At 35.0% G+C, this 13,062-nt stretch overlaps 1 protein-coding gene across 1 annotated transcript in view; it reads left to right on the top strand.

Moving 5' to 3' along the window:
- LOC149925671 (protein white-like) overlaps nt 1-9,817 on the top strand; it is a 40,809-nt gene extending 30,992 nt beyond the window's left edge. Inside the window, exons 15-18 of the mRNA XM_090160943.1 lie at nt 4,311-4,416; nt 5,000-5,100; nt 5,976-6,052; nt 9,626-9,817. Coding sequence (XP_090017069.1) covers nt 4,311-4,416; nt 5,000-5,100; nt 5,976-6,052; nt 9,626-9,730 — 389 coding nt within the window. The 3' untranslated portion in view covers nt 9,731-9,817. The remainder of the gene's footprint in view (nt 1-4,310; nt 4,417-4,999; nt 5,101-5,975; nt 6,053-9,625) is intronic.
- The last annotated feature ends 3,245 nt before the right edge of the window (nt 9,818-13,062 follow it).

The following is a 13,062-nucleotide window of genomic DNA, read 5'->3' as shown; positions in this document are numbered from 1 at the left end:
GTAATCCTCAATAAGTTCATTGTGAAAAAACTCGTCTTCAGCATAATTCTTAATAATAAATTTTAGTCCGAAATTTGTAAAAGGAGTGTTTCGCGACGCTAAACCCCCTAGCGGGATTTCCTAGAAGCTCTTTCGGTCAGCTGCTTAATTTTCAGTTCTAGATGGCTCGGAAAAAACCCCAGATCAACAAGCATTAATGCCTAAAAACCCCAGATCAACTGGCATTAATGCCTAAAAACCCCAGATCAACTGGCATTAATGCCTAAAAACCCCAGATCAACTGGCATTAATGCCTAAAAACCCCAGATCAACTGGCATTAATGCCTAAAAACCCCAGATCAACTGGCATTAATGCCTAAAAACCCCAGATCAATTGGCATTAGTGCATAAAAACCCCAGATTAACTGGCATTAATGCCTAAAAACCCCAGATCAATTGGCATTAATGCCTAAAAACCCCAGATCAACTGGAATTAATGCCTAAAAACCCCAGATCAACTGGCATTAATGCCTAAAAACCCCAGATCAACTGGCATTAATGCCTAAAAACCCCAGATCAATTGGCATTAATGTCTAAAAACCCCAGATCAACTGGCATTAATCCCTAAAACCCCAGATCAACTGGCATTAATGCCTAACAACCCCAGATCAACTGGCATTAATGCCTAAAAACCCCAGATCAATTGGCATTAATGCCTAAAAAACCCAGATCAACTGGCATTAATCCCTAAAAACCCCAGATCAACTGGCATTAATGCCTAAAAACCCCAGATCAACTGGCATTAATGCCTAAAAACCCCAGATCAACTGGCATTAATGCCTAAAAACCAAGCAAGTCAATGTAATTTTTCCGTAAAAGAGTTGTTTAAGACTAGAGTTCAAACTGAACTCGTGGAAAGTGAAAACAATGAAGACTTTTAAAAAAAAATCAAAGCGTTAGAAGATTTAGATAAGTTAAACCTAGGCTTAGCGGCTGAATGTGTTGTAATCCTCAATAAGTTCATTGTGAAAAAACTCGTCTTCAGCATAATTCTTAATAATAAATTTTAGTCCGAAATTTGTAAAAGTAGTGTTTCGCGACGCTAAACCCCCTAGCGGGATTTCCTAGAAGCTCTTTCGGTCAGCTGCTTAATTTTCAGTTCTAGATGGCTCGGAAAAACCCCAGATCAACAAGCATTAATGCCTAAAAACCCCAGATCAACTGGCATTAATGCCTAAAAACCCCAGATCAACTGGCATTAATGCCTAAAAACCCCAGATCAACTGGCATTAATGCCTAAAAACCCCAGATCAACTGGCATTAATGCCTAAAAACCCCAGATCAATTGGCATTAATGTCTAAAAACCCCAGATCAACTGGCATTAATCCCTAACAACCCCAGATCAACTGGCATTAATGCCTAAAAACCCCAGATCAACTGGCATTAATCCCTAAAAACCCCAGATCAACTGGCATTAATGCCTAAAAACCCCAGATCAACTGGCATTAATGCCTAACAACCCCAGATCAACTGGCATTAATGCCTAAAAACCCCAGATCAACTGGCATTAATCCCTAAAAACCCCAGATCAACTGGCATTAATGCCTAAAAACCCCAGATCAACTGGCATTAATCCCTAAAAACCCCAGATCAACTGGCATTAATCCCTAAAAACCCCAGATCAACTGGCATTAATGCCTAAAAACCCCAGATCAACTGGCATTAATCCCTAAAAACCCCAGATCAATTGGCATTAATGCCTAAAAACCCCAGATCAACTGGCATTAATCCCTAAAAACCCCAGATCAACTGGCATTAATGCCTAAAAACCCCAGATCAACTGGCATTAATGCCTAACAACCCCAGATCAACTGGCATTAATCCCTAAAAACCCCAGATCAACTGGCATTAATGCGTAAAAACACCAGATCAACTGGCATTAATGCCTAAAAACCAAGCAAGTCAATGTAATTTTTACGTAAAAGAGTTGTTTAAGACTGGAGTTCAAACTGAACTCGTGGAAAGTGAAAACAATGAAGACTTTTAAAAAAAATCAAAACGTTAGAAGATTTAGATAAGTTAAACCTAGGCTTAGCGGCTGAATGTGTTGTAATCCTCAATAAGTTCATTGTGAAAAAACTCGTCTTCAGCATAATTCTTAATAATAAATTTTAGTCCGAAATTTGTAAAAGTAGTGTTTCGCGACGCTAAACCCCCTGGCGGGATTTCCTAGAAGCTCTTTCGGTCAGCTGCTAATTTTCAGTTCTAGATGGCTCGGAAAAACCCCAGATCAACAAGCATTAATGCCTAAAAACCCCAGATCAACTGGCATTAATGCCTAAAAACCCCAGATCAACTGGCATTAATGCCTAAAAACCCCAGATCAACAAGCATTAATGCCTAAAAACCCCAGATCAACTGGCATTAATGCCTAAAAACCCCAGATCAACTGGCATTAATGCCTAAAAACCCCAGATCAATTGGCATTAATGCCTAAAAACCCCAGATCAACTGGCATTAATCCCTAAAAACCCCAGATCAACTGGCTTTAATGCCTAAAAACCCCAGATCAACTGGCATTAATGCCTAACAACCCCAGATCAACTGGCATTAATCCCTAAAAACCCCAGATCAACTGGCATTAATGCGTAAAAACACCAGATCAACTGGCATTAATGCCTAAAAACCAAGCAAGTCAATGTAATTTTACGTAAAAGAGTTGTTTAAGACTGGAGTTCAAACTGAACTCGTGGAAAGTGAAAACAATAAAGACTTTTAAAAAAAATCAAAGCGTTAGAAGATTTAGATAAGTTAAACCTAGGCTTAGCGGCTGAATGTGTTGTAATCCTCCATAAGTTCATTGTGAAAAAACTCGTCTTCAGCATAATTCTTAATAATAAACTCTATAACTCTCCTAGAATTTTCAATTATTATAACATCACTAAAACATTAAGTTTTGGTACACATGAACTTAGCTGCTACCCATTTAAGGGAGATCGACGTTTTTAAAACCAGATTTCGCATGTACCTCGTGCAATGCCCTAAATTTGTTTCTCAGATTACACGGAGCGAACTTTGCCTCCAATGCTAGACTTTCTGTTTATGTCTATTTATTTTCGTTATTACTGACTATCAAATCAATTTACGACAACAAAACCAAAAGGAAACCGTTATTTTTTATAATTTTATTCCTCACTATCTAATACATTTTTAAACGGATTACGCAATTAAATTGCAAAATAGCACATTCGTCTGAATAGGATCGGTCTAATGGAATTCAATGAATTGGGAATCGGCCTAATGGGAAGATTTTATTAATAATAATAATTCCCAAAGGAATTTCGACCAATGGTAATCGATCCAGAACTGAATCTTTTGATATTATTTATAGCAGATCAGTTCGGATCGGTTACTTGAAAGAATGAATCAGATACAATTAGAAATCAGATTGCTCCTCGAGTGGAGTTATAGCAGATCAGATCGAATCGGTTACGTGAAAGAATGAATCAGATCAAATTAAAAATCAGATTGCTACGTGAGGGGAGTTATAGCAGATCAGTTCGTTCGGATCGGTTACTTGAAAGAATGAATCAGATACGATTCGAAATCAGATTGCTCCTAGAAGGGAACTATAGCAGATCAGTTCGGATCGGTTACGTGAAAGAATGAATCAGATCAAATTAAAAATCAGATTGCTACGTGAGGGGAGTTATAGCAGATCAGTTCGGATCGGTTACGTGAAAGAATGAATCAGATCAAATTAAAAATCAGATTGCTACGTGAGGGGAGTTATAGCAGATCAGATCGAATCGGTTACGTGAAAGAATGAATCAGATCAAATTAAAAATCAGATTTTTCCGTGAGTGGAACTATAGCAGATCAGTTCGGATCGGTTACTTGAAAGAATGAATCAGATTCAATTAGATATCAGATTGTCACGTGAGGAGAACTAAAGAAGATCAGTTCGGATCGGTTACTTGAAAGAAAGAATCAAATACAATTAGAAATCAGATTGCTACGTGAGGAGATTTATAGCAGATCAGCTAATTTTAATGCCGGTTTACAATGCGTACTGGCCCTACAAATTTCTCATTGTAACATTTTGTCTATCTCCTACCGTTAAAAAATAAATTTTTGCAAAAACCGGAACAAATTTTTGTACAATTCTGAAATTTACAAACCAAAGAGATTAGTAATTTCAGAATTCTATTTTACATAGTATTTCCGAAAAATCCCTTGATCGAGCAAGTTCAAACACCCATCGTACTTTTAAGGATTTTTAAATTAGATAGTTTTTTTAATAACTGGATTTACTTTTTTTACCTTTCAGGCATTTTTTACACGGCGCTTCTGAATAACTTTTATTTGATTATAAATTTTACACACATTCTTTTGAGTTTATTTATCATTCCATCTGGATTCTGGATTAATATCAGGCAAGTTATTTCGAACAGAACTAGATTATGATATTCACAGGGACAAAGTTAGATCCAGAGCAGAAATGTTTGACACATTTTTAGAGGACTTACTAATCTTAACCTTAAAAATTTTTACTGGAAAATATACTACAATCTTATAATTAAACATTAATAGTATAAAAAGGTTGATGATCTCGACCTTAAAATCTGTGATTTTGATCTTCAAAATTTCAGTCTTTTAATTGGAAATTTAAGCACTCCTGGAATAAACTGTATAACCAGGAAATTATATATGTGCACACTTGTCATTGAGAAAAGGCAGATATTTAAATTATTTCGAGTGTAAGACGTCACGCGTATTTTTGAATAAGTTAGCTAGCAGGCGTCTAAAATCTCGGCAGTTAACCACGCCCGTTTATATAAGGATCATCACGTCTTACCTAGACATTCCAAGTGTATATGTAATTTCCTTGGTAAAATCAGTTGAATTTTTATCGTTTCTAACCAGAAAATGAAGCTTATGAATAATAAAATAAGAGTACACCAAAAATGGTCGAATTCCAAGATAAAATGATAAACTAATTGTATAATTATTGTACAGAACCATCCCGAATTATTTCATGTGGCTTCGAGATATTGGTTGGTTCTCCTTCACGCTCGAATCTACCTTAAATATTCTGTGGAAGGATTTTGGACCTTTGGGTAAATTTCATTGTTCAAATCGTTTCCTACGTTATTATAACGGCACGCGCGCGTCTATCGACAATTACGGGGATGGGGTACGTTTTAACTACGTCACGACTTGTTTCTTTGATTCTGATTCACGAAAGATGGCTCTCTGATCTGGCCTAATGAGGGGTTGAAACCTCGCCGTTGTCTAAGCAACGGGGACCAGTAACGAGATAACTAATATCGTTTTCCATTTGATTGCTCGAGATTCCCTCCGAATCTGTCTCTGACGTCATAGATCTCGCCCCAATTCATTAAAATATTTCCGCCCTTTGTTGTTTTTCGTCTGCTAGTAATTTGAATTTTCGCGTCTTGGTCTGCCATTTTGCCAAAAACACTAAAAGGCCGCGAGTGGCGTACTCCTGTAATTCCAATCGTCTGGGAAGCAGAGTTTGTGGATGGCCGTGTGAGGACGGAGGTCGGAATACTTATGTCCCCACGTATTCCCCCGTTGGCGTGGCCCTGATTAATCAGGTGGACGAGCGGACTGAATTTATCCCACACGTTCCAATCCCGAATAAATAAAAAAACTAAAAGGAACACGCGAAAATTTGCTCCGATCTCGATCCGTTGATCTGTCGAAATCGGCAGATCGGTTTTGGGCTATCTCGGAGCACCCGAGAGCGGGAATGGAACACCCGAAACTTGATCGGAGTGGATTCGAGCACGCAAATCAGAGTTATCTAGAATGCTCGAGAGCAGTAAAAATGAAAACGCTATTAGTGGCCGAAATTGTCGGACTGAAATGCCCCAAAATAATTTGCCCGGACCTTTATAACAACGTAGGCAACGTTTAAATTCAATATTTAAAACTTTTTAATTAATTTAACTATTTCGCAATTGTATAGAATGCACCAACCCATCACCCAATGGTGGTTGTATTGACAGTGGAGCGAAGCTATTGATGAAGCTTGGCTTCGAAAATGTAATTGTTAAAGCCAACACTAGTTATTTCCACTTAGGAAGAAAGTTGAAACGATCCGCGGCCATCATGATCTACTTTTCCCCGAGTCTGATTTAATCACGTCAGAAGACGTCAGTTTTAGGGGACCAATGAGATACCGAGGCGATTTGATTGGCTTTTAAAGGGAGGGACATATTGGCAGACCGTGAAGTGGATTTGCCAGAAACGCTAAAAATCGTCTCAACATTCTCCCCTATTAGGGACTAGCATAAATTCTTCATGTCTTCTTCAACTTGTTAAAATGTTCCACGCGCTCTTTAATATTTTAGCGTAAACGGCTCGTGCGTTTTTTACCTCATGGAGCACGCGCGAGATCGCTCGAGCCTATTTAAGCTAAAATATCAAGACGCACGTGGACTTTTTGAACAACATGAATAAGATATAAATACCGAGGGGTCGGACATTCCCAAAAAAAGCGTACGGGATTTCGAAATCTCTGTGATTTCGTCAAAGATTTCGCGATTTCATAAGACTTAGCGACTTCGTCTGAGATTTCGCGATTTCGTCTGAGATTTCGCGATTTCGTCAGAGATTTCGCGATTTCGTCAGAGATTTCGCGATTTCGTCAGAGATTTCGCGATTTGCTCAGAGATTTCGCGATTTGGTCAGAGATTTCGCGATTTCGTCAGGGATTTCGCGATTTCATCAGGGATTTCGCGATTTCGTCGGAGATTTCGTGAGAAGTGTACGGGATTTTGTACAAATGTCCGACCCCTCGATAAATACAGTTTATGCTAAATACATTCTTGATAAAACTATTTGCGTTTTTAGTTCTTTTGAATAATCTTTTCAATGAAAAGGTTGAAAAGTTCATAATATTAAGGAGGCAATAAAATATAAAGCCTAACAAATTTAAAGTAATGATAAAACTATAGAATAAAATTAAAACTCGAAATTCACACCAAATATCTTCCACCAATATCCCACTATTGACGGATTTGGAAATGACGTTTTAGCGCGCGACACTACAGGTACATGTCTTGGGCACACAGCCTTCTTTACGTGTTTTTTTTACCAAAACATGTAGAGGTATTTTTACGCGCAAAATGAATTTTAAAAGCCGTCAATTTGGCTTTCCGTTGCCACGTAACGCGTTTTGAAATTTTTAATGATTGGGGTTAGCTTTTCTTTAGCCGCAAGCCAGATTCCCCGCGCGGTACTGAAATAGCGAGAAATCCATATAATTATTTCCGGAAATCTAGAAATCCACGATAAAAGAGATATTAGAAATCTCGATAAATTCAAAGAAATATTGGAAATATTTGAGAAATATTGGAAATATTTGAGAAATATTGGAAATATTTGAGAAATATTGGAAATATTTGAGAAATATTGGAAATATTTGAGAAATATTGGAAATATTTGAGAAATATTGGAAATATTTGAGAAATATTGGAAATATTTGAGAAATATTGGAAATATTTGAGAAATATTGGAAATATTTGAGAAATATTGGAAATATTTGAGAAATATTGGAAATATTTGAGAAATATTGGAAATATTTGAGAAATATTGGAAATATTTGAGAAATATTGGAAATATTTGAGAAATATTGGAAATATTTGAGAAATATTGGAAATATTTGAGAAATATTGGAAATATTTGAGAAATATTGGAAATATTTGAGAAATATTGGAAATATTTGAGAAATATTGGAAATATTTGAGAAATATTGGAAATATTTGAGAAATATTGGAAATATTTGAGAAATATTGGAAATATTTGAGAAATATTGGAAATATTTGAGAAATATTGGAAATATTTGAGAAATATTGGAAATATTTGAGAAATATTGGAAATATTTGAGAAATATTGGAAATATTTGAGAAATATTGGAAATATTTGAGAAATATTGGAAATATTTGAGAAATATTGGAAATATTTGAGAAATATTGGAAATATTTGAGAAATATTGGAAATATTTGAGAAATATTGGAAATATTTGAGAAATATTGGAAATATTTGAGAAATATTGGAAATATTTGAGAAATATTGGAAATATTTGAGAAATATTGGAAATATTTGAGAAATATTGGAAATATTTGAGAAATATTGGAAATATTTGAGAAATATTGGAAATATTTGAGAAATATTGGAAATATTTGAGAAATATTGGAAATATTTGAGAAATATTGGAAATATTTGAGAAATATTGGAAATATTTGAGAAATATTGGAAATATTTGAGAAATATTGGAAATATTTGAGAAATATTGGAAATATTTGAGAAATATTGGAAATATTTGAGAAATATTGGAAATATTTGAGAAATATTGGAAATATTTGAGAAATATTGGAAATATTTGAGAAATATTGGAAATATTTGAGAAATATTGGAAATATTTGAGAAATATTGGAAATATTTGAGAAATATTGGAAATATTTGAGAAATATTGGAAATATTTGAGAAATATCGGAAATACCGGAAATATTAAAATAATCGGAAATATCTGAAATATTTTAGAAATACTGGAAATATTAAAATAATCGGAAATATCGGAAATATTTGAGAAATACCGAAAATATTAAAATAATCGGAAATATTAAAATAATCGGAAATATCGGAAATATTTGAGAAATACCGGAAATATTAAAATAATCGGAAATATCGGAAATATTTGAGAAATACCGGAAATATTAAAATAATCGGAAATATTAAAATAATCGGAAATATTAAAATAATCGGAAATATCGGAAATATTTGAGAAATACCGTAAATATTAAAATAATCGGAAATATTAAAATAATCGGAAATATCGGAAATATTTGAGAAATACCGGAAATATTAAAATAATCGGAAATATCGGAAATATTTGAGAAATACCGGAAATATTAAAATAATCGGAAATATCGGAAATATTTGAGAAATACTGGAAATATTAAAATAATCGGAAATATCGGAAATATTTGAGAAATACCGGAAATATCGGAAATATCTGAGAAATATCGGAAATATTTGAGAAATACCGGAAATATTAAAATATTCGGAAATATCGGAAATATTTGAGAAATACCGGAAATATTAAAATATTCGGAAATATCGGAAATATTTGAGAAATACCGGAAATATTAAAATATTCGAGAAATACCGGAAATATTAAAATATTCGGAAATATCGGAAATATTTGAGAAATACCGGAAATATCGGAAATATTTGAGAAATACCGGAAATATTAAAATATTCGGAAATATCGGAAATATTTGAGAAATACCGGAAATAATTGAGAAATATCGGAAATATTTTAGAAATACCGGAAATATTTGAGAAATACCGGAAATAATTGAGAAATACTGGAAATATTTCAGAAATATCGGAAATTTTTTGGAAATCAGTAAGGCGAAACCATTAATCCGAGTTTTAATTTTGTTCTCGAAGACTTATTGGTCCGAGGATTTCGTAAGTTTTATCATTACTTTAAATTTGTGAGGGTTTACATGTAGCTTTTTCTACCCCTTTTTATTACGGACTCTTCTGTCTCTTCACGTAATTGAACTGCATTTTATGAACTTTAATATTTTCAATGACTTTTTATAGGACTATTTTGACCGTGACTTGGGTATCATCGTCGCTTTGGGAGTGGCGTACGCTGTTTTAGGAGTTACGTTGTTCTACATCCGATGTAAAACTTTCAAAGAGTAGCGCGTATCATTCGTAGCTTTTCAATTTATAGTGTTTTAATGTACCATGTTAATTTCTATTTGTACGCTTTCACTGTTACCTTAAAGTTTAAATGGTGATTTAAATTTATTATTAAAAATAATTTGAATCATATCAGACCATCCTGCTCAAACGTATGTTATTACATTAATTTTACTAATGAAACCTTGTTATACATATCTTTGTCGATATTATATTTCAGAATAACAGTAATGGATATCTCATTTTCGATGAGGTAATGTTTGAAAAAGGTAATTCGAGTTCAGAAATGGCCGGGAATATATTTCAGGGTGACCACAGAAAATTAAATAAAAACTTTTAGGAAAAATAGGAAAGTTCTAGTGGATTTATAGAATTTTACAAAAGAGATATTTCGCAAAATAAATGAAAATAAAGCAAAATTCCATTAATGTTATAGGAAAATATAGGTTTCTGGTGCTTATGAAGTGAAAATCCATGGTTTTTAAAGTTGAATTTTGCGTAATAATTGGTTGAGCGACCGAAAATTTCTAATATTTCAAAAATTATTTCTAACTTTGTAGATTTTGATATAAAAAGTCAAAATTAGTGAAGCTTAAAAATTCCACAAATATAGGAAAAAATAGGTAAACAGTGTGATGATAGGAAGGTATAGAGAGGTGCTTGGAGTATTCCCGCCCATTCCCGAGGAAACATAATTTACGTTCAAATATTTTACTTCCAATCATTTGACATAAATGTTCTCATCCCAGCGCATTCTTACGCCCTATACAGGGTATCTCAATTTGCTCGATCAGGCCATTTTTCTCAAAATGTATTTATGCTAGGGTTCTGAAATTTTCAGGGTTTATTTGTTAGGTATGGAAGGCTTTGGTTACTAAACTTCAGAAAAATCGAAAACGTTTGTGCCGTTTTGGAAAATTTATTTTTTCACCGATAGGTGTCACGCAAAATGCTTCAATAGAAAAGTTGTAGGGCATAGTCGAAAGTGTAAAAATAATTTTGGTTCGGTTGAAAAAGACCTATTTTTCACTGAGTTTGGAGGTCGGGGGAAAAAACAAGTAGTACTAGCAGACAATAGCCTTTAACGTAAACAATCGTACATAATCACAACACACATGTACATTTATTTTAGGGAACTTATGCTTTCAGCTATGTAGTTAATAATCAGATCTGCAAAAAGTTATTGTTAAAGAAAATTATTACGTTCAACACCTAATTAGACAAAGTAGACAAAGACCGCGTCTTCCATTTCGACGTGGTTACGAGTAAGATCATCAAACAAAGATTTGTAGACCAAAAATTACGCTTATTTTTCTTTTGTTGTTTTTTAACGAGAAATATCAATTGTCCGAGTAGTATTTAAAGCGTTTACATTTCAAAGTTAAAACATTATCTCAGCTTGGCCGATTGTTGTCCAGTATGCCTCTTTACACTCGACTCGAGATCAGCGCGCTCATATGTTAGAAATTTACGGAGAAGGTCGTCGTAATGCTACTCTAGTAAGTCAGTTATTTAGACGAAGATTTCCCAATTGCAGACCAAGTCATACGACGGTTCATAGAGTGGTCCGCAACTTCGACAACTGGGGTAATATCAATCCGAGGTTTCGTGGTCGTGGTCTCCAGGAAATCGACATGGAAAACACCATACTTGCCTACTTCGTCACCTATCTTCGAGTGAGCGTCAGGACTGCCAGCTTTGACTTAGGGTTGGATCGAAACTACGTTTGGAGAACACTCAAAAGACACCATTTTCATCCTTATCGAGCGACACTTCACCAAGGACTGCATGACGGTGATAGACAGCGCCGACTCGACTTCTGCAATTGGGTTTTGCCTCATGGCTGACGCACACCAGGATTTTCACGATCAACTACTGATGTCCGACGAATGTTCATTCGGAAGAGATGGGCCTTTCAACCGTCAAAACCAACATATGTGGGACTACGAGAATCCACACTGGGGTATTTCCTCACCGCCACCAAGTGCAGTTTCGCTTAAATGTGTGGGCTGGTCTGTTAGGTGACAGAATTATTGGCCCGTTCTTCCTGCCAAATCGTCTGAACGGTCAAAACTACTTGGAGTTCCTTCAAAATGAAATATCCAACGTGTTGGACGACATTCCTCTGGCCGAGTACAGACGCATCTGGTTCCAGCAAGATGGAGCGCCACCTCACCAATATCGTGACGTGGTTGCATATCTAAACGACGAGTTTCCTGGAAGATGGATCGGAAGAACTGGTCCTGTTCGTTGGCCTGCAATATCCCCTGATCTAACACCACTCGACTTTTTTCTTTTGGGGATTCGCAAAGGACTACGTATACCAAACACCTGTGACGAGCGTTGAAGATTTACGACAAAGAATCATCGAAGCATGTCGCCGGGTGACTCCAGAAATGGTTCGGGGAGCATTTCGCAATATGCAACATCGTGCATATTTGTGCATTGCATCAGAAGGTGGCATTTTTGAAAACATTTTGTAGAAGTCATTAAAAAACATTTGTCACTTGGGCTAATTATTATTTGTTTATTTTAGTGTTGTAAGTCGGAAAATTTTCCGCGGAAAATGACAGAGGCTTTTTTTTTCCGGAAAATTTTCCGTATTTTTCCAAAAAAAAAAGTTTTCATTCCGTAATTAGTCTAATATATTGTTTGCAAATTGAAATAAAGCGGTATTTTCGCCTCATTTTTTCGAATCTGAAAGTAAAATTAAACCTCTAGACTAGTTTAAACTGATTAACAATGCAACGATATTAATGTTTTGTAGTATGTTTACTGATATTAGACATTTTATATCGATAAAAAGTTAAAAACATTAAAAACCCTAAAAAGGTAATTTATGTTTCAAATTTTTATTTTTCCGATTTGCGGAAACTTTTCTGGAAAATTTTCCGCATTTTATTTTTCCGGAAAATTAACAACACTAGTTTATTTTTCGAAATCTTATAACTGAAATGCAAGTTACCTACAATTCGTTAAACGCTATTGCCTGCTAGTACTACTTGTTTTTTCCCCCGACCTCCAAACTCAGTGAAAAATAGGTCTTTTTCAACCGAACCAAAATTATTTTTACACTTTCGACTATGCCCTACAACTTTTCTATTGAAGCATTTTGCGTGACACCTACCGGTGAAAAATTAAACTTTCCAAAACGTTACAAAATCGTTCGATTTTTCTGAAATTTAGTAATCAAAGCCTTCCATACCTAACAAATAAACCCTGATAATTTCAGAACCCTAGCATAAATACATTTGAGAAAAATGGCCTGATCGAGCAAATTGAGACACCCTGTATATTCGGAACCACCCGAGACCCGCCAGCCTCGACCAGTC

The sequence above is a fragment of the Leiobunum rupestre genome, chromosome 10 (assembly GCF_980474605.1).
Source record: "Leiobunum rupestre chromosome 10, qqLeiRupe1.1.hap1, whole genome shotgun sequence".
Taxonomy (NCBI): domain Eukaryota; kingdom Metazoa; phylum Arthropoda; class Arachnida; order Opiliones; family Sclerosomatidae; genus Leiobunum; species Leiobunum rupestre.
The sequence above is the reverse complement of the archived record's forward strand: the minus strand, read 5'-3'. Positions and strand labels throughout refer to the sequence as shown.